Below are 26199 nucleotides of genomic sequence, written 5' to 3'. Positions count from 1 at the left end.
CTCCCCTCGCCTTTTCGCCCCCCGGGGCCACTCCCACTCATCAATCACTGGTCATTAAAGCCGAGCACTAATTAATTCATCTTTCAGATAGGACCGAGCAGGCGCTAATCCCAGGCCACAAAAGTAAACAAAGCGTAAAATATGTCCAGAACTTAGCACTAGAATATCTTTTGAACAAAAATACAGTGGTATCTGAAATTTTCCGAATTGGAATTCTTTGTACTTTGTAATCCACAGGTCTGAATACAGATGATCATAAAAATTCCATAGCTTAGGTGCCTAAAATGTTGCATAAATATTCATAAAATTTTCACAATGAAATAATAAAAGGTTACCCCATTAATATCGTTTGATACCTTCCAGATACTATACTAAAAATTCATTAAAATATTTGTAAAACTTGTAACATGCTTACGATATTTTTGACAGCTGGTTCTACTTCTTGAAGCACCTCTGTATTCACATGTTCATACATTTGCGCCTTTATAGCCACACACTTGAATATTTGAATATCACAGTAATTAATCAAAAAGTCAGAGAAATAAGCAGCACATACAAATAAATCATCGATCGTCATCGTCGGTCAAGAAACTATAAAGCACGTCCACTTCGCCCTCCCAGCCCGAACACCTCTTCCAAATCGAAGGAACCCATTTCGGTTTAATAAAGTTGTCAACCCACGAGACTGGCGTGTGAAGCACTCTTTTACTATACGGAAAAAAAATGTTTTTCTTTAAGTGATAATAATGAAATAAATTATAAATTATAATTTAAATATTTAATATAAGCAAAAACTTTTGTAAATCAAAATTATCAATATTATTTTATTCTTTTAAAAAATAAAACAAATGAAGTCCCAATAAAATATAAATCTTTTCAGTGTACTTTTCCTGAATTGTCAAGTACTTGTTTTGCATTTTGCAGTCGAGTGTTTAATTGTACGCCTCATAACGGTAAACTTAGCGAAGGCCAGAGAATTTTCGGACCCCCTCTTCTTGCGCCCAAAAAATACGATTTTATGAATGAAAAGCGGGATGCGAAAAGCTCAAAGTCTCCCCTAAGCTTTGCTTAAATTCCCCTGGGGAGCTTTGTGGAGGAAACCCCAAAAATGCGCGGAGCTTTAGTGCGAAAAACACATTTTCACCAAGCACATTTTCCATTCTGTTTGTTGTTCTCGCTGCGTGCGGTTTGTGTTTTATTTATTACGAGTTTGTAGGCTTTATTGATCAATTATTGTTTGCCAAGACGGTTGCCTTTCGAAAGTAATAGTAGCGGACATAGGATAATACGGATTAATCGCTGAATTGATATTCATAAGCGAGTGTCAGTCCAAAAATGTGCGAATGGCATCATTTGGCCAGGCCGAAAAGTGAAGACCCCTGTGATATAAGGTGGCGACAATGGCCATAAAAAGCTCCCTGGCAAGTGAATCCGAGCTTTCGTCCCGTTAGTCGCCCCATCAGCTGACCTGAAGCAACAACAACCTGTGCGGAGGAACCAAGTTTCGCGCTAAAAATACTCAAAGTTCATGGTCAACGTCCTGGAACGGAGTGGGTAGATCTAATCCGTGAAATTCGCATTATAAAATGGCCCTGATTCGCTGCTGCTTTGAGCCCCCGGAACTCCCCGAATTCTTTGACAGTTTCGTACAGAAGTGCACGGATCCAAGTTGTAAGCATAGTTGAAGTGAATCGTGGGCTATCCCCAATCATAAGATAAATTCCGCCCCAAAGCATACATTCTGAAAGCATACAGTTTTAAAATGAATAAAATTAAATGATCCTAAAATCTAGTTTATCACTTCAGAAATAGATAAACGAAAAGGGTTCCAATCTATTACCTAGGTAGCTCCCGATTTATCTGCAATTTGGCAGAATTACACAACTAAACAAGAGACCATCAGATACCCGTTACTCAAATAAAGGATGTGCGAGGGAGATGGAGATAGAAAACTTTGATCACGCATAACTTTTTAACGAATGGTCCGATTTGAAAAATGCTCGGAAACTATAAAAGCTAGAAGATTGACATTTTGCATGCAGATTCTAGGAGTTCCTACCCAGCGCAAGTTTGTTTCAAAAGGGTGCCACGCCCCCTCTAACGCCCACAATCGCTTATATACGATTTTAAAAATTTCAATATTTCGGAAAAGTAAAAATGCAGTTTAATTGTGTTTATCAATACCTATCGAAATGTAGAAGAAATTTTTTAAATTGGACCATTCGTTAAAAAGTTACGGCGGATCAAAGTTTTTATCTCCATCTCCTTCGCACTCCCTTTAGCTGAGTAACGGGTATCTGATGGTCGGGGCACCCGACTATAGCGTTCTCTCTTGTTTAATCTAAATTCAAGGTGGCATTTAAATTTTAATATTAAGACTATGTTTTTATGTAAGTTTTACTTTTTATAAACTCCTATAAATACTAAAATCGAAAAGTACACAATTCACTATTACACTGTGGGAATATATTGCCATTTTCAGGCTTTAGTTATTATTTTACAGTTTGACTGTTATTTTACACCCCTTTCTACACGGCATTTACATGCTTTCGGCTTGCGGAATCCATGTTTTTGAGGTTTTCAAGATAAAACATCAATGAAATATAAACGTTTTTTTTTCACTCAGTACATTTCTTTTATTTTTTAATTTTTTTTTTTACATTTTGTTTTATATTTTTGTAAGTAATTTGCACGGGGATGCTCCCTGCAAGCATTTTCTATTGCGGAAGGCGTAACGATCGTCTGCTATATCGCATTCGGCTCGCAGAAGTCACTTCCCGACACTTCCCGGAGTCACTTCTGAGTGACTTCCAGAGGTGTCGCCGAAGTCACTTCCAGACGTCACTTCGGCGATACTTCCCGGAGTCACTTCTGAGTGACTTCCAGAGGTGTCGCCGAAGTCAATTCCAGACGTCACTTCGGCGACACTTCCCGGAGTCACGCACTTAGGGGCTGTGTATATATTTCGTATATGACAGCCCCTGAATAGGATGCTGCCGACCGCTATCTTAAAATGCCTATTCCGAATAAAACAAAAGGAAGCCCAAGAATACGTGTGTGTAATCCCAACTTTTTAGCTTTTGTAGTTCCTGAGATCTCAGCGTTTATACGGACGGTCAGGCAGACAGACGGACGGAGGAACATGGCTATATCCACTTGGCTGGTGACCCTGATTAAGAATATGTATAATTTATAGGGTCGAAATGCTTCCATCTGGCTGTTGCATACTTTTGCACGAATACAATATACCCTTTTACTCTACGAGAAACGGGTATGAAGGGGCATTGCACAGTGGAAAAAAAGTGCAAGTAGCCGGCTATAATTATTACTTTACAGTATGACAGCTTTTTTACACCTCCTTTTACACGGCATTTGCCTGCATTCCTCGCACGGTCATACCGCATGCCTATCGATAAGTCAGCCGAGAGTGTCTCACCCACAACCCAAAAACCCAACAACAGAAAAACAAAAGAAAAGTGTCGTAGCTGCGCTCTTTTATCGCAACGTTTTATTATCTAATGCCGCGATAAAGAGCCCAAGAAGCGAATCGCGACGCCGAAATGCCTGGTAAGCGGTCGGCGGGCACAGGTGTCATTCGCTTGGCGTGCCACGGGCCATTGAGCGAGATGACCTCGCCACCAGGGGCAATTGGCCAGGAATGACGACACCGACAAATCGATGGACTGGCAGGGAGTTGGGTGTTGGGTTGTGTTGATTCTAAGGGGGGCAGGACGGACGACGGGTGGCGGAAGCCATCAACATCAACCCAGCGAGCGATGAGCCGTCCAATCACTCAAACAGCAAAACTATAGTCCACTAGGGCAATTATCGCGATAAGATTAAGCGGAAAATGGTGGTCGCACCCAGTTCGACCCGAGTCGCTTTTCACACCGCCACCACCACCACTCTCGCCAGCGGAGCGGTGGCGCCATGTTCACCTACCGCTGCATCCACGTCTGCCTGCCCAATCCCTCTAACCGCTGTGCCTTTCCCTGCGCTCTTCTAGGCTGCTGCGGATGCTGCTCGGCGCTCAGGCCGCGCTACAAGCGCCTGGTGGACAACATATTCCCGGTGAATCCGGAGGACGGCCTGGTCAAGTCGAACATGGAGAAGCTGACCTTCTACTCGCTCAGTTCGCCGGACAAGCTGGACAGGATTGGCGAGTACCTGTACCAGAAGGCCACCAAGGACATTAACAGGAAGCGCTACAAGTAAGTGGTAAGAATAGTAGGAATTTCCCTTTAATCAACTTTCTTTTGTAATTCCCAGACTGGCCGAAATCGCCATGGAGGCCATGGACCTGCTCCTTCAGGCCTGCCATGCCCAAACGACGCTGAATCTGTTTGTAGAGTCCTTCCTGCGCATGGTGCAGAAGCTGCTGGAGGACTCAAACCCCAACCTCAAGATAATGGCCACCAATTCGGTAAGATCCTACTATAAAACCTACACAACTCCATATTAAAACCTCTCCCCTTGCAGTTTGTGAAGTTCGCCAACATCAACGAGGACACCCCATCCTACCATCGACGCTACGACTTCTTCATCTCGAAGTTCTCTTCGATGTGCCACAGTGATGCGGCCAGCATGCGGGACAGTTTGCGTTTGGCGGGGATCAAGGGCTTGCAGGGCGTCATCCGGAAAACAGTGTCCGACGATCTGGTGGAGAACATCTGGGAGGCGGAGCACATGGAGAAGATAGTGCCCTCGCTGCTGTTCAACATGCAGGTGGGTATTTACAGGGTTTTACCACTCTACATAGCCGTTCGGAGATGGATCCAGCCATCCATCCCAGTTGTCTGTCCCATTGGCCAATTACTGTACTAATTTCGATGTATTTTGCCTTTCGTTTTCGTGTATTTTGTTAATGCAAACCCAATCCAAACCAACCACAACACAACCAACACACAACAATAACCAAACAGTTTTGTGTAAACGTTATGTTCGTGAAGAAAAATTTACTGGCGGTAATCGAATTGTTCCATTACATAAGCATATTTGTGAAAGCTGATAAGTCATGTGATTAAATCTTGATATTAATGCATATTTTTGTAATTACTGCAGTCCGGGGATCTAACGCCCGTGGAGGATGCCACCAATGTAACGCCGCCCGCTTTGGCGGAGGAGGTACTGCGCGAGCTGGTGGGTCGCGCCTCCTTTGGACACATTCGCAGCGTTCTGAAGCCGCTGCTGACGTAAGTAGCGCCCCCCGGAAGTTTAGCCAGCCGTTGCTAATCTTGATTTACAGCCACCTGGACCGCCATGAGCTGTGGGTGCCCAACACATTTGCGATTCACACATTCCGCATCGTGATGATTTCCATACAGCCGCAGTACTCGTACACCGTGGTGGAGACGCTGATGCAGCATCTGGACAACAACTTCAAGTCCTCGCCCAAGACGCGCACCTCGCTGGCAGTAGTTCTCTCAAAGATTATCGCCATAGCAGCGGGCGAGAGTGTCGGGCCCTCGGCCCTGGACATTATCAACAATCTGCTGACCCATTTGCGAACGAGTGTGAGCACGACCACCGAGATCACACCCGAGGAGTCGCAGTACCAGGAGGCGCTTATTAACGCGCTCGGCGAGTTTGCTAACCATCATCCCGACTACCAGAAGATCGAAATCATGCTGTTCATCATGAACACGGTGCCGGATCTATCGAAGAAGAGCAAGGGCGACCAGATGCTGCAGAACATCCTGCTGAAATCGCTGCTCAAGGTGGGCACCCAGTACAGCACCGTCTCGTTTGAGAAGGCCTTTCCGGCCTCCTTCCTGCAGCCGCTGCTTAAGATGGCTCGAGCGCCGCACGATCCCACGCGCATGGTTGTGATGCAGATTCTGCAAGCGCTGCTCGATCGGCACCAGAACGAAAAGGTGCTCAGCAGCGTCAGTGTGAAGCCATACCCAGCGCTCTCGCAAGAGCCGCCATCACGTTCCGACATCATATTCACGCACAAGTACGGCGCCAACATTATGCAGGCGCTGATCGACTCAATGGCGCTGTCGGATCGAGTAGATGCCCTCTCCTCGAGCTATAACACCGCCGCGCTGCTCATCGTCGAGATGTCTTGCAACGAAACGGTGCAGGAGTTTCTACTGTTTATCCTGGGGTGAGGTTTCTTTGGCTATAATCTAATGAAATAATGTAACTCCTTTAATTTTACCCCTTGTAGAATCCAGCAGGTGGCCAGCACCGTGGATACTTTGGGACCCGTGCACAAGTGCAGCCTGCACGCCATCTCCATTGGCCTGCTGGTGCTCATCGCGCGAGTGAGCGGCATTAACAACCTGCTGGAGTATGCTCAAAAGATCGTGGACGCTCGGCGGGAGGAGGCCACCCACTACCTGCCACCGCTGCTCGAGCCGAAGAAGGTGTCCGGGAAGAATCTAAATCTATCGCTGCCGCACCTTGCCATAGACAAGTTGGCGCTGGGAGAGTGTCTGCAGAACGCGGGCATGGATGCCCAGCGGATCAACACGGGAGCACCGTACTCGCTCAACCAGACGGATCATCCGGGCCATCGGCACTCCTGGGTGGAGTCGGTCAGCAACCAGCTGACCCAGCGCAACAGTTCTGCGGATCTGACCGTTTACAACGGCGATGTGGACAGCGTTAGCAGTTCGCCGGGCGTTTGCAAGAAGCTCCTGGCGCCCGAGTTCAACTTTGATGCCATGAAGCGGGCTCTGGCGGAGCCCACTGAGGCTGCCAAGCGGGAGCAGCGCGAGCGCCAGATGCAGATCGTTCGCACCTTCCGCGAGGGCGAGTTTGACGATCTAATGAGACGCACAGAACCCAAGGTGAGCAGAAAATTCTATTGGGTGTTCACATTTGATAACACTAGTTTACAAAATAATATTCTTGGAGCAATTGATGGCAAATTCTGTTAGTGTTGGAGCCTTAGATCACGAAAATACCACTTATTTTTTTTCGATGGCACAGTTTTTTTTACAGATTTTTTAAAGTTCAAAATGTTAAATTTCTGACTTATTTCGAATTTGTTCTCATATCTCGGCTCATATCCAGTGCATATTATTGCTGTATATATCGTAAAAACTCGAAAAAAAAATCCGTTGAAAAATCATAAGGAAAACAAACTTGAAGTTTACATCCTACCACATAAAACCATCCGAATATGGCCAAAATCCATGGAAAAATGGATTTATGGTGGATTTTTAAAGTTAGGAAATTTCAGGATATTTTTTCGGTTGACAGAGTCCAAATTTAAGATAATTGGAGGGATCCCAATTTTACAATTGTATTCCATTTATTTTTAATTCAATTTAAAAGCACATTAATCGATTATCAGGCTTTTGGCTTTATCATCATCTGAACGAAGGTCAGCGAATACGGGCGAGCCCGAAATGACCCCCAATAAATGCCATATTCCTGATCTTCCTCCATTAGGCCATCTTTGTAGTACTTTCCATTGAGCATGCTGTAGTTTAAAGTGATAGATTAATAATTTCTTATTATTTATTTTAGCATGTAGTACACATACCTCACAGAACAGCTTGTATCCTCCCACCAGCCACCGGAATGTGTATCTTCACACCGATTATCTCGATCGAATGTGGTGAAATTATTTCCTTTGAGCTGCGATAGCGAGTCCCCTGTGGTACCGAAATATTTGCCAACCGAGTCAAGCTTGTAAGAATCCTTCTCGCCGGCAACTCTAAAATCATCGTAATGAGCGTACCTAGTAATTCCTTTTACATCGCGAAGCTGTATGTGAAGTTCGAAGGGTTGGGCTGCGGTCATCAAGTGCAGCCTTTCGAGGCCAATGAAGAACTCTCGGTGTACATCGCCGAACCCATCCTTGTACTCCTGCCACCCGCGCTTAAAGTTTTCGCTTCCGTCAAGGCGCCTTTGAATGACAGTCCAACCAGGAGTGGATGACTCGCATGGCACTTCGAAGGGGTCTATTCCGGGAAGTTTTATCTGGTAAATGCCATTTGGTCGTCCACTGGGGCAATAGTCCGGTAGATTCTCATCCCGCTGAGTTTTGAACTGGTCACTTATTTTATTCATCAATTTTGTTGTATTTCTCAATTCTTCGATTTGTCTATCCTTATCTTTCATTTGAATTTCTTGGTCACTCAATTCCTTTGCAGTTCTGTCCAGCTGATTTTGTAAGTCCTTAAGGGTGGCTTCCAAGTCCGGTAGATTTTCATCCCGATGAGTTTTGGGCTGTTCTGTTATTTCATTCATCAATTTCGATGTATTTCGCAGTTTTTCCATTTCTTTATCCTTAGCTTTCATTTGAATTTCTTGGTCACTCAGTTGCTTTGCAGTACTTTCCAGTTGACTCTGCAAAACCTTAACAGTGGCTTCCAAGTCACTTATCAATTTCGATTTATTCGTCAGGTCTTTGATTTGTCTATCCTTATCTTTTATTTGAATTTCTTTATCATCCAGTTGCTTTGTAGTTCTGTCCAGTTGAATCTGCAACACCTTTACGGTGGCTTCTAAGTTAGGTACATTCGCATCCCGTTGAGTTTTCAGCTGTTCTTTTATTTCACTCATCAATTTCGATGTATCACGCAGATTTTCGATTTGTCTATCCTTATCTTTCACTTGAATTTCTTTGACACTCAGTTGCTTTTTAGTACTGACCAGCTGATTTTGTAAGTCCTTCACCGTAGCTTCCAGGGATAGAACCTTTTCTTTACGTTTGTTACTTAGTTCAGCATCATCCATCATCCATGCATTTAACTAGGGGATCGAGAAGGGGCTTAAAAACCGTATAGCAATGACCTTTGCACTGCTCATCGAGGGTAGCTGTTGGATTGGTGCTTGATAGTTGCCCATGAATCAAAATGAACAGGACTATAGCCTTAAACATGACTTGAACGCTTTCGTTTTAAAGCTAGACTGATGAGATGAAGACTAGACTTCTGAATTAAGGATTGAATCATATACGCCGCTGGAATGGAGATAAGCATATTTTGGGTTTTCCGCAAAATATATACTATACTTATTTAGGAATGTGAATAAAGATTACCCAGAATAAAACAGTTGCTTACAAATTATTTTAATCCAATTTATTACTTCCGAATAACAACATTATAATCTTTTTCTTCCAGCACGATCTCATCCAAAACCGCCTGAATGAGCTGTTCAACTCGCTGGCCGTGGAACGCCAGATTACGCAGAGCGACACCAAGGCCGCTCAGTTGCAAGCTGGCAATGAGAAGCCCATCTACGAGACGAACTTCCCCGAACTCTTTTACTACTAAAACGTATTCCCCTCGATCCGGAATCCCCATCCGGCGAATATTCCCTACTCAATTCACGTATATATAGCCCTGATTGCGAATTTGTTTGGTGTCTGTATGGAGCTAGTTAAATTTAATTAAATTTTCTGTTGTTAAATGCAAACAATTTAATTGTTAAACCACCTTGGATATGTACTTTGAATTAATTGTTATACAAATATATATGTATACACAAGTATATTTCACAGTACTTTATTATACTGCTAACTGCGTTTCACAATCTATTGAGACGCACAGAACCCAAGGTGAGCAGAAAATTCCAATAAAAGTCTTTAATAATTGGGGACTGCATTTCGAGTAGTTCCATTTATTTAAAATTCAATCAAAAGGAACATTATTCGGTTATCAGGCTTTTGGCTTTATCATCATCTGAATGAAGGTCAGCGACTCTGGACGAGCCCGAAATGATCCCCAGTAAATGCCATATTCCTGACCTTCTTCCATTAGGCCATCTTTGTAGTATTTTCCATTGAGCATGCTGTAGTTTAAAGTGATAGTTTTATCTTTTATTTTTATTTATTTTAGCATATAATCTACGTACCTTACAACACAGCTTGTATCCTCCCACCAGCCACCGGAATGTGTGTCCTCACACCGATTATCTCGATCGAATGTGGTGAAATTATTTCCTTTGAGCTGCGACAGCGAGTCCCCTGCGGTACCGGAATATTTGCCAACAGAGGATAGCTTATAAGAATCCCTTTCGCCGGCAACTCTAAGATCATCGTAATGAGCGTACTTAGTTTTTCCTTTTACATCACGAAGCTGTATGTGAAGTTCAAAGGGTTGGGCTGCGGTCATCAAGTGCAGTTTCTCGAGGCCAATGAAGAACTCTTGGCGTACATCGCCGAACCCATCCTTGTACTCCTGCCACCCGCGCTTAAAGTTTTCGCTTCCGTCAAGGCGCCTTTGGATAACAGTCCATCCAGGAGTGGATGACTCGCATGGAACATCGAAGGGGTCTATTCCAGGCAGTTTTATCTGGTAAATGCCATTCGGTCGGCCACTGGGGCAATAGTCCGGTAGATTCTCATCCCGCTGAGTTTTGAACTGGTCACTTATTTTACTCATCAATTTTGTTGTATTTCTCAATTCTTCGATTTGTCTATCCTTATCATTCATTTGCAGTTCTTTTTCACTCAGTTGCTTTCGAGTGCTGTCCAGTTGACTCTGCAAGTCCTTAACGGTGGCTTCCAAGAATATTAATTTTTTATTACGTGTGTTACTTAATTCAGCACCTTCTATGCATTTGACTAGGGGATCGAGAAGGGGCTTAAAAACAGTATAGCAATAACCTTTGCACTGCTCATCGAGGGTAGCTGTTGGATTTGTGCTCGATGGTTCCCCATGAAGCAAAATGAACAGGACTATAGCCGTGAAACCGGACGAACTTCTTTTAAACATGACTTATACGCTATCGCTTGAAAGCTACACTGATGAGATGAAGACGAGACTTCGCATTTAAAGATTAATACTACGCGTCACTTGAATCTTCTCCATAGAGATAAGTATATTTTGGGTTTTCCTCTATATTATTTAGGAACGTGAATAAAAATTACCCAGAATATAAAAGTTGTTTACAATTTATTTAGATCCGAAATCCCTATCCGGCAAATCAACTCGCCCTGATTGCGAATTTGTTTGGTTTCTGTATGGATTGTTATTTGATTGTTAAACCATCTTGGATATGTACTTTGAATTAATTGTTATACAAATATATATGTATACAAGTAGCTTTTATTAAACTTTATTATAACATAAAAGAGTTGCTCACTAAAATGATTCAGTGAACATGTTTCTTTCTGCAAATTATTTCTTTATTGTTGATTTGTGCTCCCTTGCATCTTATGTTCACTTTTAGTTTTATTACCCAATTTAAAAATATTTAAAATTTTAAATTTTCCCGCCAGGACAGTGTGACCCTTTTCTAAGTGGCCGCTAGCGAATACACCTTCCTTACATAGCGGAGACACCCCCCTGGCTACTTCTAGCTACTTTCAAAGGCTAATTTAGTTCTTTTTTGAGCCGAAGAGTTGGCAACTCTGGCTTACGCACACCAAAACATATATTATACGAGCTCAACGGAAAAATAATTCAATCGCTGAAAAATTCTGGAAGCATGAAGTTGTTTCTATCCGTGTTCGTGGTGGCCCTGGTGGCCGGCATCGTCGTTGGCGACGATAGCAAGGGACCCAAAGTGACCGCAAAGGTGGGTGCTCCTTTCTCTTTCGTCCTGCCAGTTTCCTAGAACTATAAAACATCTGTACATACATATGTACCCGGCAATGCATACACACACATTCGCTGCGCCATAAATCAAGTGAGATGATTTGTTAATAATAAACCAATTCCGCTTGCGTAGGTTTTCTTTGACATCACCATTGGCGGCGATCCGGCCGGTCGCATCGAAATCGGTCTGTTCGGCAAGACTGTTCCCAAGACGGTGGAGAACTTCCAGGAGCTGGCTCAGAAGCCCGAGGGCGAGGGGTGAGTACATGCTAATTCAAAGCAAAAACAATAGAAAATATGTAGAGTATGTAAAGTACCAGGTACCGCTAGGCTAGGCGAAAGATGCCGCTGATTAACGGCACTCGCACACCACCAATACCAGCAGGGCAATACGAGTCTTTATAGGTTATAGCGGGGCTCTCAGATTGAAGCAATTACGTGGCGTTTGAGCGACCGACCAATCATCAGTTGACAAAGCGAATCTCGGGAATAGTTGGCACTAATGGGTTAACAAAGAGCGCTAACTGTTGTGTCTCGGATAATAATAATACAAAAAAAACATAATAATAATATCCTAAAGTCTGAGTTCAAATTGATCTAGTTATACTTTTTTTAGTATTTTTTTAAAAACCTTTTAATTTTTCTTAAAATATTAAAACTTTTGTAAGGATACCAATTTAAATTTTATCCCTTTTCTTCCCTGCAGCTAATAATGCCTAAGATAATAATAATACAAAAAAATTAATAATAATAATAATACAAAAAATTAAAATTTAATCCCTTTTCTTCCCCGCAGCTAATAATGCCTCAGATAATAATAATATAAAAATAATTTCCTAGAAGCCTGAGTTCAAATAGATCTAGTTATACATTTTTTAAAAATATTTTTTAAGAACTTTTTATTTTTCTTAAAATATCAAATCATTTTGAAAGTCATTAATTTAAATGTTACCCATTTTCTCCCCCGCAGCTACAAGGGCAGCAAGTTCCACCGCATCATCAAGGACTTCATGATCCAGGGCGGCGACTTCACCAAGGGCGACGGCACCGGCGGACGCTCCATCTACGGCGAGCGCTTCGAGGACGAGAACTTCAAGCTGAAGCACTACGGCGCCGGCTGGCTGAGCATGGCCAACGCTGGCAAGGACACCAACGGATCGCAGTTCTTCATCACCACCAAGCAGACCAGCTGGCTGGATGGACGTCACGTCGTCTTCGGCAAGATCGTTTCGGGCATGAATGTGGTGCGCCAGATCGAGAACTCGGCCACCGATGCCCGCGATCGTCCCGTCAAGGATGTGGTCATCGCCAACAGCGGCGTCATTCCCGTCGCCGAGCCCTTCTCCGTGGCCAAGGCCGATGCCACCGACTAAACTGGCACGGAGCTTCATCATCCATCAGCAAACATAACCGATTTGATTTAAGCCTAAACGCATAATCGATTTTTCCAGACATTTGCATTTACCATAGCTCGCCGCCATGTTTATTTACATTTTGTTCCGTAAGCAAGTAAATGTGCTCAACTATAAAAGAAAATGAAAAGAAACGGCATCAATAAAGAAATTTGTGTGTGATAAAGGAGCTGTAGAGAAGCGTTCTTTTTTTGTTCAACTCTTGTGTGTGTCTATACCATGATGCCGGTGGTGTACACTATACAGGTTCAATGAACCGGTTTTGAAACCCCTTCCATCGCTTTCTTTTGGCGACTTCCCTTAGTGGCAACCGGTTTTTGCCTTCTTCGCCAATTTGTTTGCCTTTGCATTTATGTTCTGCGGCTCTCGATTTAGACTCTTGTTGATAAACATCGTTCGCTTTGTCACATTTTTCTGATTTGCACATTTGCGGCAATTTAAAGTACACACATATGTATTTACTCAGTTTTTTTTTTGGTGCTGGGAATTAATTGGGTATGATTGGATGAACAGGTGTAAGTCTGTTTCTGGATAAATTTATATAATTTGCCACTTAAAGTGGGTCACAGACTGGTAGAAACTGACTAGGAATTACCAACTGTCTGGTTTCTATATAGAACTTGAAAGATACTCAAGAACTAGATTAAAATCCGTAAATGTATCTCAAAGGGCTGTAAATTTAGAACCCTCTAGCAGCTGAAACTTAAATATATTTATAACTTTATTCAGACATTGATGACACTGCAATTTTTGCAATTAGCGAATTAACTCAAACATAAGACGATTGTACAATTATGCATATAAGTCCTCACTCTTTTTTTCGTATTGCAAGAGAAACAATGAACTCAAGAGACGATCTCATATCGCTCAACTGGGGGGAATTGTATACATACAATATATGCAATTGTACCCCTTTTCGAGACCCCACAATCGCTCTGTATACGTTAATGAATAGGATCTATATACAAGGCATTTGTATTGGGGTCTGGTGGCAATCTCATGTGCCACACATGTTCCAGTGACCACAGAATTCTGGACGTATTTCTAAGATTATATTCCCGAGAGCAATCAGTTGTGTTGTTTTTTGTGTGGAGTCAGGGCGCAAGGAGAGATAAGTTCAGTCTGATTCGTATACTCAATATAACCGGAAGAGTTTTCCGGACAAATGCAATTGAATTGCGGCCGGAACTTAATTCTACTCCCTAGCTGATCATTGAATCTCCTCCGAATATGGTGGGTTAAAGTAGTAACAAGAAGTTCTTAAAATATCATCTAAATAGCCTGACAACATAGTGATAAGAAAAGGCCGGGTTCATCTTTTATTGGATGATGTGTACTTTTTGAAGTGACCTAAATTGTTGTGAATTTTATTCTACAGGAATCTCAATGGAATCGTTGGTTCTGGCTGGCTCTTTATGCTCTACTCCTGGGTCCTTTTGCCCAGGCAGCCAAGATCTTGGTACTGTTTCCCCATGCCAACGAGGGTCACTTTGCGGTAATGCGAACTCTGGTCACGGAATTGGCCAACCGAGAGCATACAGTAAGTGGTAATCCTCTTTAGTATCGGTGGTTATAATCAGAAAATTACTTCTCAAAGATTGAAGTCTATACTGCTCATGGTTTGGGCGAATCCCTGGATAATGTAACGGAAACGGTGACAGCGGAATATCCCTTTTGGAGCGAGTGTAAGTTTAAACTTTAAAGATTACTAAATGGATATTTTATAATACTAATACTATCCCTAAACAGTGCAAAAAGAGGCGGCGCCCAAGGGAAATCTCGCTGATTTGGGTCGTCTGCCCATTGAAAATCTTCGCCAGTCGTTGGCCATCGTGGGAGCCCGTGCCCTGGATCACTTTCTCGCCCAAGATCCTGTCCAGAAACTGCTGAGGATGACCTACCTTGAATTCGATTTCGATGTGATCCTAGTGGACTACTTCTACACGGAGGCTCTGCTGGCACTGGGTGCACTTCATCAGAGGCCCGTTGTGGGGATCGTATCCACAGATTTTGGCAACTACATGGATGCTGTGCAGGAGGCTCTGGTTCCCGCCGCCTGTTCACCCATTGATTTTGAGCGGGATTCGCTTCAGTTAAGCTTCTCCGAGAGACTTGGAAATATCAGGGAGTGCATTGGCCGCCGGAAGCGGTTCATCAAGGATCACTACGGCGGTCAGGAGCAACTAGTAACCAAGTACTTTAAGCAGCAGCACTCGATTCCCGAACTGCAGGCCAGCCATCTATCTGTACTCCTTTTAAATAGCCATGTGCCCTTGATGACTCCCAAAGTGAGTATCCAGCAGATCGTTCCCGCTGGTGGATTGCACATCCGGGGTCCCAAGGAGCTGCCGTGGAATGTGAAGCGCTTCCTGGTCGAGTCGCGTCCCGGGGCTATCTACGTGCAGCTGGGAAATGAGCAGCCATGTGGCCAGCTGCCCAAGGAAAAGCTGGACACCCTGATTGCCTTCTTCTCCTCCCGAAAGGAGGGGATCATTTGGACCTGTCACGATGTCCAGAAGTTGGAGGGTTTGCCCAAGAATGTGATGATCCAGCATGCAGTGCCACAAATCGATATTCTCGCTCATCCCAGGGTCAAGGTCTTCCTGACCAATGGAGACCTACTGAACCTGCAGGAGGGGATTGTGCGGAATGTGCCCATCCTGGGATTGCCCCTCTTCCAGCACGAAAGACGGAACATGGAGCTGGCCGTGCGATTGGGAGTGGGTCTGCCGCTGGAGGAGGGCAATGTGACGGCAATCTCCCTTAACTGGGCAGTGGACAGGCTGCTCCGGGAGTCCCACTTCCAGCTGACCATTCGCGATGTGTCGCTGGAGTACAGGGATCGTCCCCTCGGCGCTCTGGCCAGCGCTCTCTTCTGGGTGAACTACGTGGCCCGGCACAAGGGAGGAGCGGCTTTGAAGACCCGTGGAATTGGAATCTCCTCCTGCCACTTGCACCTCTTTGACCTCTTTGTGTTCTATGCTGGAATCGCTACTTTAGTGGTGACCTTCTTGGCGGCCCTGATCTACGGAGGTGTTTATTTTTGGAATAAGAAGAACGATTCCAAGGCGACCAAAGTAAATTAAGTTTCATGTATGAAAATAAAGTGCATCTTGTGCAGTTTTGTTTGGTGCAATATGAATCTGCTATTCCCAAGAATATTTTAAAAGAAAAAGCTGAATCAGCAGAAAGTTTATTTTTGTCATTCAAGAACTTCAAATTGCATGGGACTTTTTCTTGGATCCAAATTAATTACTTTAAGCTGTTTCTCGAGCAAGCGAATTACGGACACTTCAAGACAAAATGGTTTATTTTCCATGTGTTTTATTTTAATTCATAGAAGCCACAGATAAAGAAGGAACTAGGCCATTTATTTAATTTCCCAGCTAAAGGAAAATGAACTAAAAGAGTGATAGTCACTTAATGTTAGTCACTCGAATTGTTTAATCTGTATATTTCATTGCATTTAAAGAATGTTGAATAGGTTGCTTTTTCATAATTCCTGGGATTGTCTAATCTGAAAAAAGGTTTTAAAATTCGCGCCAATCAAAAGTATTGCTCTGGTTTGAGTCCGTGCTTACAGTTTATTGATAGATGCCTTTACGATTTCTAATCAGTAATCTTCTTTCTTTTTGGTTCCGATCAGCCAAGACCAATGATCAAATGTAATTATTTAATTTGGTTTTGAATTCAGTTTATTGGAAAGCATTTTTCAATTTAAATAAATTCCAAAGGGTTTGCTAAATTCAAATAAACCCAACGTTGTGGCAACAATGGTTGCCAAGAAAACATCGGTGCTGCCACTTTCTGTAAATATCGATAGTATCGAATCATCGCTTTTTCTTCCATCCCTAAGGCACGGCCATCTTCCTTTCTAATAAATCGCGTTCGCAAAACGACGTGTTTAAAACCTTTTCAAGTGTTTTAAAAGGTAATTAGCCCCCAGAACTAGTTTAAAATGCAGCCAAAGCTCGCCCGTTAAATGCCCCTTGCCCTGGGAATGGAGGCTCCGTCCGTGGGTGGCCGATAAACCCAGAAACGTGTCACACGTGGGGACATGGAGCACCCACGGCCAGTGAGGTTATGTTGATTCGCTCGGGGGAGACAAAAACAATCTGCAGCGGCGAGATTTGTGCGTGAATGAAAGACCCAATCTAATGACCGATCCATCTATTGCAGCTCCGTCAAAATGTCCGGTACAACCGCCACCATCCGCACCCGCAAGTTCATGACCAACCGCCTGCTCGCCAGGAAACAGATGGTCTGCGATGTCCTGCACCCTGGACTCTCGTCGGTGAACAAGACCGAGATCCGCGAGAAGCTCGCGGCCATGTACAAGGTCACCCCCGATGTGGTCTTCGCCTTCGGATTCCGCACCAACTTCGGTGGCGGCCGCTCCACGGGCTTCGCCCTCATCTACGACACCCTGGACTTCGCCAAGAAGTTCGAGCCCAAGTACCGTCTGGCCCGCCACGGTCTCTTCGAGCAGAAGAAGCAGACGCGCAAGCAGCGCAAGGAGCGCCGCAACAGGATGAAGAAGGTGCGCGGCACTGCCAAGGCCAAGATCGGCACTGGCAAGAAGTAAGCCGCCTGAGCGAGGATGTCGTCTGTCGCTGTCCCCGACTATTCCCAAAAGCTGCTGGTTATGCGTTAGTTCAACTCCTTTATCCACCATCCAACAAACGACAAAACAAAATCAGTGTTTACTTTTGGAGCGGCTTTTGTTTGTAAACTAAGGAAATAAAACTCTAAAAGTATACAAGTCCTTGTGGTTGATTGTCTGGGAAAAGTGCGAGTGCAAGTGGAGTTCTGGAAATGAGTTAACTTATTCTGAATAGTTGGACAAATTGAAAACCCATTTATTGCTTGGAAATTTCTTCCGTAGTTTGCCTCGTTTTTCTAATAACAGTGTCTAGATATTGTGTTTTTTTTTTAAGTTTACTTTTTTCCTTTTCGTTTATTTGAATAACCAATATTAATTAGCAATCGAAGTCAATGACAAACAGTTCCTTATATTTTAATACGACATTCTACTTCAAAGAACAACTAAATCATTATTTTTGATTTGTTGGTGTTTCTTTTTATTAGCTTTTTTAAGGAATCCATAGTCTCTTAACTTTTTAAAAAAGTTTCGTATGATTAAAATGTCATCAATGTTTGCATTTAGCTATTATGACAAATATTTTGACTTTTATTGTAAATTGTTCTTATTTTTTTTAATGTTTGCAATTTCAATTTACATTATTGAGGTCGCTTAACTTTTTGTATGATTAAAATGTCATCTATGTCCGCAATTAGCTATTATGACAAATATGTTGACTTTTATTGTAAATTTTTTTTTATTTATTTTTAAATGTTGGCAATTTAAATTTAGTTTATTATTATAAATAATTTTATCTATTTACTTATTAGGGGGATTCCCTAAACTGTTGAATTGCTGAATTGTTGAATTTTGGTCAGCTGTTAATCAGCTGTTCCATACAAAGTCAACTTTCAGAAATTTCAGCAATTCAACAGCCTCGGGGCTGATGAAAATTTTGTTGAATTGCTGAAAAGCCAGAGTTGTCACCTTTTTTTAAAAGTCGTGGCAACTCTGTAACATTTTAGTATCACCAGTACGCATTATTTATTTAAAAATCAACTTAGAAAGCATATTTGTGGTTCTTTTTACCTTGGTAACACTTTTAGACAATAACTAGCAATAATAAATCAAATTTTACATTCTTTAAGTTCCGTGAAACTTTTCAACAAATAACAGCTGTTTGAAATTTCAACAGGAACCATTTTGGGTCGTTCCCTTAATTGCTGAAAATTTTTGTTGAATTTTCAACAATTCAGCAATTCAACAGTTTAGGGAATCCCCCTATTAATTTTCAAGAACATAAAGGAATACCCTAAATAGCAGTTTGAAATATAACCTATCGCAGTAGGCGATAAGCAAACAATTGCGCCGGCCAAAGCCAGACTATCGATAGTCAGATCGATGTTTTAACAGCTCTAATCGTACCGTATACAGAATATTATATTGGTAAAAAAAAGTCTCGGTTAGATGCCGCTCCTGAGGCCTGTGGAGGATTACTTGGACGCCCAGTAGCAACATCCTTTAGCAGAAGTCTCAGCCAACGCCCAGACATGTCCACTTCGAACGGGGGCGTGGCGTCGGGCGGCGCAGGAGGCAGCGGCGGAGGAAGCGTCGCTTCGCCTGGCGACTGGATTTGCCCAGATTACGAGTGAGTGCCCGTAAAGATGCAGGGATAGCCGGAACCTGGTCAAGACTACCGCAAATCTCACCCTTTTTTCCCGATTTTGCAGCTGTCGCCATCTGAATTTCGCCCGCCGTTTGCAGTGCAACAAATGCGACCGCGACCGCGATAGCAGTGATAAGCCGGAGCGGGATAGGGATCGCGATCGGGATCGGGATCGGGGCAACGGCAGCAGCAGCAGTAGCAGCAGCTCCAGCAAGAAGAAGCTGGGCACGGAGATTGGCAAGGCGGCGGCCGACAAGTCGCGCGGTTTGTTCAGCGCCGAGGATTGGCAGTGCAGCAAGTGCGCCAATGTGAACTGGGCTCGTCGCCAGACGTGCAACATGTGCAACGCTCCCAAGTTCACGGATGTGGAGGAGCGTACTGGTAAGTGGCAAGAAGCAGCCCCAATCTCTCGGATATTAAACTTCCTTTTTTCAGGATTCGGCGGTGGCTACAACGATCGCGGCGTGGTGGAGTACAAGGATCGTGAGGAGTCGGACAGCGAGTACGATGAGTTCGGGCGTCGCAAGAAGCGAAAGCACGAAGAGGAGCGAGAGGACTCCAAGCGGGCCAGGAAGGAAGAGGAAGAGGACGAGGACGACGACGAGGGAGACGACGACGAGGATCTGTCCAAGTACGATCTCTGGGGCGACGACGAGGTCACATCCACGGATGCCAAGAGCAAGGAGCCCACGGCCAATGGCGACAAGGAGCGCAAGCGCACCTCGCGCGACTCCACCTCTTCCGTGTCCTCCTCGTCGTCGTCCAGTTCGTCCAGCTCCAGTGACTCGTCGTCGAGCAGCTCGAGTAGCTCCAGCAGCGGTGGCAAGCGAAAAACCGGCAGGCGCTAGCTGCGATCCGTACCCTTTAAGATGTTTTCCCTAATTTCATCTGTTTTCATACATTTCTTTAGGGGCAATCGATCTTGCCCTGCTTATTTATTCGCCAGTCTGCGCTCAGATGATCATGACACGTGGTACGATGTCCAGTCTACTCTAAAAGTATAATAAAACGTATAATTTAAGAACATCCGCATTTACATTTATTGTAAGACACCGTAACATTAAAGAATCGGGCCTAATTGAAGCCATCCTCGTTTTGTTTCTGACTGCTGGCTGCCGCCTCCGCCTGCTGCAGTTCCTTAAGCTGCGCCAGCTGCCGCTTGGAGTCGGCGATCTGCTCCTCGGTCACCGTGACGGGCACATCGCAGGATATCTGCTCCTGCCGCACGAACTGCATCTTCTTGATGGCCTCCTCGAGGAAGGGGATCTGCTGGGCCTGCAGCTGCTTGTGGTAGGCCTCCAAGCGCTCCTCCTTCAGGTTTTCACAGTACGAGTCGGTCAACTTTTGCAGCGACTCCTTGCGGGTGATCCAGTGGAAATGTGCGGGCGGCGGCTTGTACACCAGTTCGAGCCTCTCGAGGATCCACTCGAAGCGGGGATAGTCCCAGCGTCGCAGGTACTTGAGGAACTTCTTGCGCTTGTCAATCAGCTCCTTGAGTCGCACCTTGATCATCTTATCCCGCGGATGGGCATCCATGTGCTCCTGGTAGCGCCGGATCACAGCAGTCATTTTGGCCACTAAAAGGAGAGTTTAAAGGAGATTAAGTTGTAGTACTGGCACTCTTTAATGATACATACACCTGGCCTCCATTGACCCGAAATCCTGGGCATGCCTTTGCACCTCCTTGACCATCTCATCGCGATAGAACTTTGTGGTCAGGTAGCTGGCGTTGTTGCTCAGCCTGAACTGCGATTTAACCAACTCGTCGGCTCTACAGAAATTACAAATTATTTTTATTATCTGTTTAATATATAGAATGCAGCAACTTACTTCTCCAGCTCCTTGCAGTCCCGGAATTCCGGCAGCAATTCGTCGGCTTTCAGAGGAGGCAGCTTGCCCAGATCGCCGCTCTTCTCCGGCTTAAAGCACGCGATCTTCTCGGGGCGCACCCATTTGATCTTCAGATCCGACTTGAAGGCATATTCCCGGACAAACTGCCGCTGCCCGGCCTGCGCTATATTCAATAGTTTATTCATTAAATCTGGTTTTACTGCTTGGCCAAATTGTCGCTAGGTTATATCACTTGGCCAGTGTGTACAAACAATCGAAGGGTGAAAACTGTTTGAACAGCTGTTTAGCGTTATCGATAACAAATCGATAACCAACAGCTGTGGCAACAGCAATTGTTGCTGGTTTCTTTCTTTTCGTCTGTCGGCTTGCTTTTCGTAGTTGGAAATTGTGAAAATCCGTAATTATAAAAGCATTTTCCAGCATGGCGCACATGTCCCACATGCTCCAGCAGCCGTCGGCGTCGACGCCCTCCAGCGTGGGCTCCAGCTCCTCGCGCACGATGTCCCTGATGGAGAAACAAAAGTACATCGAGGACTATGACTTTCCCTACTGCGACGAGAGCAACAAATACGAGAAGGTGGCCAAAATTGGCCAGGGAACCTTTGGGTAAGTGGTTAAAATAGACGTAACTAACTTTGGATACCCAAACTCGACTTCTCCGTTTGCAGGGAGGTCTTCAAGGCTCGCGAGAAGAAGGGCAACAAGAAGTTTGTGGCCATGAAGAAGGTGCTGATGGACAACGAAAAGGAGGGCGTGCGTGAAAAGCCTCATATTTAAAAAAGATCAGTTCATAACTCATGTATGCTCCCCTCCATCCAGTTTCCCATCACGGCCCTGCGGGAGATTCGCATCCTGCAGCTGCTGAAGCACGAGAACGTGGTGAATCTGATCGAGATCTGCCGCACCAAGGCCACCGCCACGAATGGCTACCGATCCACCTTCTACTTGGTCTTTGATTTCTGCGAGCACGATTTGGCCGGCCTTCTGTCCAACATGAATGTCAAGTTCAGTCTGGGCGAGATTAAGAAGGTGATGCAGCAGCTTCTCAATGGTTTGTACTACATCCACAGCAACAAGGTGAGTTATAGTATAAACGAAATATTTAGTGTTCTAATTATTATCATTCCCAGATCCTGCATCGTGACATGAAGGCTGCCAATGTGCTGATCACCAAGCATGGCATCCTGAAACTGGCCGACTTTGGCTTGGCCCGCGCCTTCAGCATTCCAAAGAACGAGAGTAAGAATCGCTACACCAATCGTGTGGTCACCTTGTGGTACCGCCCGCCGGAGCTACTGCTGGGCGACCGCAACTACGGCCCGCCCGTGGACATGTGGGGAGCCGGCTGCATCATGGCCGAGATGTGGACCCGCTCGCCCATCATGCAGGGCAACACGGAGCAGCAGCAGCTCACGTTCATCTCGCAGCTGTGCGGCTCCTTTACGCCGGACGTGTGGCCCGGAGTGGAGGAGCTGGAGCTGTACAAATCGATTGAGCTGCCAAAGAACCAGAAGCGTCGCGTCAAGGAGCGCCTGCGTCCGTATGTCAAGGATCCCACCGGCTGTGATCTGCTGGACAAGCTGCTGACCCTTGACCCCAAGAAGCGTATCGATGCGGACACAGCCCTCAATCATGACTTCTTCTGGACGGATCCCATGCCCAGCGACCTGAGCAAGATGCTGTCCCAGCACCTGCAGAGCATGTTCGAGTATCTGGCGCAGCCACGGCGCAGCAACCAGATGCGCAACTATCACCAGCAACTGACCACCATGAACCAGAAGCCCCAGGACAACAGTATGATCGACCGGGTCTGGTAGACTGCTAGGGGTGCACGCACCCGAATTTGTACTATAAGTTTATCTCTTTCAACTAGTGTACGTACTCCATTAGGATTATAAACTGTATAATAAAAATATTTGCATTTGCATTAGCGCTTGCACTAAAAATCCTCAAAAATTATTGTTTGTTTTTCATTTTCTGGCCTGCTAAGATAAACGAATCTTCAAAGCGTTGCGTTCCAAGTTTCAACGGAATTGCAGCAATCAGCGTAATTTTATTTCACAATGTGGCGCTGTTTTAATAACAAAAGTTCAGGAAGATCAAAAAGAAAAACTTCTGGCCGACGTTGACTGGATACCACGAAAAATATTTAGAAATTTCTGTGATTTGCATTCGTTATTTATCAGTTATTTATCCTTGCATTGAATGGTTGTTAAATAAATCATTCAATTAAATATTACTTTTTATCCATTCAATATGTAATTTCAATTCCATTTTACAAAAATCCTCTAAATCCATATATGTATATTAAAGACTATATTATAGCCAAAAAATGAAAATTTTGAATTAATCGAACCACTTGTATAAAGGGTATTAAGCAATTCGACTTATCCCCATGAAATGACTCAATTTGGTGTGTACACACTGGCCGCAAAATGCACGTTGAGGAGAAGCATCAAAAGGTAAACAATGCCAAAAAGGCGGATAAAAAGCAGCGAAGGTGTCTGGCCATCATAAAAAACGACTGCGAGGTGTCCCCAAGTGATGAGCCAACCATTTACCTAGCGATCCTCAACGTGGGACTGAGCAATGGACTCACGGAGGAGTGTTTGCTCCAGGCGGCGGCCACAGCCGGTGGAAAGGTCACCCAAGTGGTCATGTTGCCGGGAAAATCCTACTGCTTTCTGGTCTGTGCCACCGTGGAGGACGCCCAGCGGATATATCTGGGCATGCACAACGTTTCCACCATTGGACAACAGGGAGCAGTGGCCTACTTGAGTTTTGTAAAGGAAATACCTAATCTTGCGGGGAAAAACGAATGGGACAGACCTCTGCCCAATGGACTCCTGGTAATTTCGGACTTTGTCAGTGAGGATGAGGAATCCACTCTGCTGAAGGCTATTGGTGAGGATGGCAGAAGATCCGAGTCCACGGGCACTCTGAAGCATCGAAACGTCAAGCACTTTGGCTTTGAGTTTCTTTACGGCAGCAACAACGTTGATCCCTCGAAGCCTCTGGAGCAGTCTATACCATCAGCATGTGATATTCTCTGGTCGCGCCTGCCGAACTCCGCTTCTACTTGGGATTGGAGCACTCCGGACCAGCTGACAGTGAACGAGTACGAACCGGGTCATGGAATTCCTCCCCATGTGGACACACATAGTGCGTTTTTGGATCCCATTCTCTCGCTGTCCCTGCAATCCGATGTGGTGATGGATTTCCGTCGAGGAGAGGAGCAGGTTCAGGTCAGATTGCCGCGCCGATCCTTGCTGATTATGTCCAATGAGGCGCGCTATGATTGGACGCATGGCATTCGACCAAAGCACATCGATGTGGTGCCCAGTTCCTCCGGAGGTTTAACCACTCAGTCGCGCGGCAAGAGGACTTCCTTGACTTTTCGCCGCCTACGAAGAGGACCCTGCAACTGTTCGTATCCCACGCTCTGCGATACTCGGCAAACAAAGGTGCCACAGGAACTCAACGCCTCACTGGCTGCTCAGGCCGTCACTTTGGAGCAACAGAATGTCCACGAGGTGTACGATAAGATTGCCGATCACTTTAGCGAAACGCGGCACACACCCTGGCCACAGGTAGCCGAATTTCTGGACTCCTTTGATCCGCAATCCGTGGTGCTGGACATTGGCTGCGGCAATGGCAAGTATCTCGGCTGCAATCCTCAGCTCATCAACATTGGTTGCGACCGGGCCCAGGGATTACTAGCTGTGGGTCGTCGGAAGGGACAGAATGTCTTTCGATGCGACTGTCTTGGTGTTCCAGTGCGCTCGTCTAGCATCGATGGCTGCATCAGTATAGCGGTCATCCATCACCTGGCCACTACCGAGCGACGTTTGGCCGCTCTTCAGGAAATGGCACGTGTTCTGCGACCTGGAGGCCGTGCCTTGGTCTACGTATGGGCTAAGGATCAGCGGAAGAATGATAAGAAGTCAGCTTATCTGCGGCAAAATAAAGCAGTGAATAAGGAGCGCACCACCGAGCAGCAGCAGCGTCAGAAGCAGCGCCAGGAACTGGAGCAGCAGCTGCCCAATAACACACCTCTTCCTGTGCACACCAATCGCACTGAGTTCCAGCAGCAGGACGTACTGGTGCCGTGGAAGACCAAGGATGAACAGAGGACCACATATCTGCGATACTACCACGTCTTCGAGGAGCAGGAACTGGAGCAACTGGTGGCCCAGCTGCCAGAAGTTCAATTAAAGAAAAGCTACTACGACCAAGGCAATCATTGTGTAATCTTCGAGAAGATCTCGGAAAAATCTTTATAAAAAATGATTACATTTATGTAATTCGTTTATTTGATTTCAAAAATACACATTCACACAGTTTTACTTTGGTTTTGCTTTAGCGAATTGAACGTAAACTAGAACTTAGTTAAGCTTACCGCTGACCCATCCAAATGATGGTCTATTTATTGTAGCTTTGGACCATAAATTGACAATTCCTTAATAACAACATTTGTGTTCCACTGAAGAGTGTTTCAGTTGCTGTAGGTACAAGTGCATGTGTATTTACATTTGTTGTATTTCATTACTCAAACGAAGTGTATAGGATAGATTTCAAGTGTCTAACGCGTAGGTGGACAGATAAAAATTGGAGTACCATAACTAAAATGTATAGAGACTACCTAAATCAGTGAGCGGGAGCAAATGGGTTTTGGTGCTGGCTGGAGATTCCTATAGCAACGTTCCTATATAAACTTCTATAAATCCATCAATATGTTCTCTTTTGTATGGGGTAATTTTCGAGCTACAGAAACATCTACACGAAATACATGTAAGAATCTGGTTTTAAAAACACTCTGAAGTCATCCAGGGCACTTACTTGACAAAAAACTCTACATCTATTTAATAGTTTGGTAATAGGTTGCTTACAGCTAATTATGGACTAGTTTACAGTTTCAAACGTTTCGCTTTGGTCGTGGGTACAGTAGAGTATCTGATATGTTAGCATGTAACATTTGGACTATGTGATTTCATCATCTTACGATTAAAAGCTAAGTGTATAGCATGTGTCCGAATACCTTAAAGGGTACGAAGTAGAGCCCTGCTTGAATTACAGTGATTATTAGGATGATTTATATATTGTGAGCTAATAAACGACTATATAGGATATAATGAAACATTCTGATGATTAAGGATTCCAACCCTGTTGATTCTGCAGGGCTCT

At 44.7% G+C, this 26199-nt stretch overlaps 9 protein-coding genes and 1 long non-coding RNA gene across 12 annotated transcripts; 7 read left to right on the top strand and 3 right to left on the bottom strand.

Moving 5' to 3' along the window:
* The first annotated feature begins 1544 nt into the window (after positions 1-1544).
* stmA (Protein EFR3 homolog stmA) lies at positions 1545-9451 on the top strand. 2 transcript variants are annotated; one of them, XM_017152528.3, is made up of 8 exons: positions 1545-1671; positions 4007-4211; positions 4270-4423; positions 4480-4725; positions 5062-5192; positions 5246-6109; positions 6173-6797; positions 9084-9451. In XM_017152528.3, the coding sequence occupies exons 1-8, from the start codon at positions 1587-1589 to the stop codon at positions 9234-9236; spliced, it is 2463 nt and encodes an 820-aa protein (XP_017008017.1). In that variant the 5' UTR covers positions 1545-1586; the 3' UTR covers positions 9237-9451. The 2 variants fall into 2 exon arrangements, with proteins under 2 accessions (XP_017008017.1, XP_070069182.1); XM_070213081.1 differs by lacking the exon at positions 1545-1671 and adding an exon at positions 3405-3567.
* On the bottom strand, positions 7090-8697 carry LOC138912533 (fibrinogen-like protein 1). Its single transcript, XM_070213562.1, has 2 exons — positions 7499-8697; positions 7090-7435 (listed from the first exon to the last, which is right to left on the bottom strand). The coding sequence occupies exons 1-2, from the start codon at positions 8695-8697 to the stop codon at positions 7303-7305; spliced, it is 1332 nt and encodes a 443-aa protein (XP_070069663.1). The 3' UTR covers positions 7090-7302.
* A 1876-nt stretch (positions 9452-11327) lies between the features above and the next one.
* Positions 11328-13085, top strand: LOC108064826 (peptidyl-prolyl cis-trans isomerase 6). Its single transcript, XM_017152547.3, has 3 exons — positions 11328-11484; positions 11638-11762; positions 12475-13085. Exons 1-3 carry the CDS (start codon positions 11395-11397, stop codon positions 12875-12877), a joined length of 618 nt encoding a protein of 205 aa, XP_017008036.1. The 5' UTR covers positions 11328-11394; the 3' UTR covers positions 12878-13085.
* LOC138912429 (uncharacterized) lies at positions 11342-11713 on the bottom strand. 2 transcript variants are annotated; one of them, XR_011417972.1, is made up of 2 exons: positions 11575-11713; positions 11342-11525 (listed from the first exon to the last, which is right to left on the bottom strand). It is a non-coding gene; the product is annotated as an uncharacterized lncRNA (long non-coding RNA). The 2 variants fall into 2 exon arrangements; XR_011417973.1 differs by having other exon boundaries at positions 11342-11519; positions 11575-11700.
* Positions 13086-13868: 783 nt separating the features above from the next.
* Ugt317A1 (UDP-glycosyltransferase family 317 member A1) lies at positions 13869-16053 on the top strand. The gene is made up of 4 exons (XM_070213908.1): positions 13869-14149; positions 14295-14456; positions 14514-14601; positions 14666-16053. The coding sequence occupies exons 1-4, from the start codon at positions 14147-14149 to the stop codon at positions 16000-16002; spliced, it is 1590 nt and encodes a 529-aa protein (XP_070070009.1). The 5' UTR covers positions 13869-14146; the 3' UTR covers positions 16003-16053.
* Positions 16054-16719: 666 nt separating this feature from the next.
* Positions 16720-17678, top strand: RpS24 (ribosomal protein S24). The gene is made up of 2 exons (XM_017152525.3): positions 16720-16847; positions 17096-17678. Exon 2 carries the CDS (start codon positions 17106-17108, stop codon positions 17499-17501), a length of 396 nt encoding a protein of 131 aa, XP_017008014.1. The 5' UTR covers positions 16720-16847; positions 17096-17105; the 3' UTR covers positions 17502-17678.
* A 1215-nt stretch (positions 17679-18893) lies between these two features.
* LOC108064809 (zinc finger Ran-binding domain-containing protein 2) lies at positions 18894-20247 on the top strand. Its single transcript, XM_044395824.2, has 3 exons — positions 18894-19146; positions 19229-19545; positions 19600-20247. The coding sequence occupies exons 1-3, from the start codon at positions 19049-19051 to the stop codon at positions 20010-20012; spliced, it is 828 nt and encodes a 275-aa protein (XP_044251759.2). The 5' UTR covers positions 18894-19048; the 3' UTR covers positions 20013-20247.
* bonsai (28S ribosomal protein S15, mitochondrial) lies at positions 20181-21274 on the bottom strand. Its single transcript, XM_017152522.3, has 3 exons — positions 20995-21274; positions 20802-20935; positions 20181-20741 (listed from the first exon to the last, which is right to left on the bottom strand). The coding sequence occupies exons 1-3, from the start codon at positions 21198-21200 to the stop codon at positions 20239-20241; spliced, it is 843 nt and encodes a 280-aa protein (XP_017008011.3). The 5' UTR covers positions 21201-21274; the 3' UTR covers positions 20181-20238.
* Positions 21275-21325: 51 nt separating this feature from the next.
* Positions 21326-22971, top strand: Cdk9 (Cyclin-dependent kinase 9). Its single transcript, XM_017152521.3, has 4 exons — positions 21326-21621; positions 21684-21768; positions 21835-22092; positions 22146-22971. Exons 1-4 carry the CDS (start codon positions 21437-21439, stop codon positions 22830-22832), a joined length of 1215 nt encoding a protein of 404 aa, XP_017008010.1. The 5' UTR covers positions 21326-21436; the 3' UTR covers positions 22833-22971.
* Positions 22972-23422: 451 nt separating this feature from the next.
* Positions 23423-25358, top strand: LOC108064786 (tRNA (carboxymethyluridine(34)-5-O)-methyltransferase ALKBH8). The gene has a single exon (XM_017152487.3). The coding sequence runs from the start codon at positions 23451-23453 to the stop codon at positions 25296-25298; it is 1848 nt and encodes a 615-aa protein (XP_017007976.3). The 5' UTR covers positions 23423-23450; the 3' UTR covers positions 25299-25358.
* The last annotated feature ends 841 nt before the right edge of the window (positions 25359-26199 follow it).

Source organism: Drosophila takahashii, chromosome 2R, assembly GCF_030179915.1.
Source record: "Drosophila takahashii strain IR98-3 E-12201 chromosome 2R, DtakHiC1v2, whole genome shotgun sequence".
NCBI classification, from domain to species: domain Eukaryota; kingdom Metazoa; phylum Arthropoda; class Insecta; order Diptera; family Drosophilidae; genus Drosophila; species Drosophila takahashii.
The sequence above is the reverse complement of the archived record's forward strand: the minus strand, read 5'-3'. Positions and strand labels throughout refer to the sequence as shown.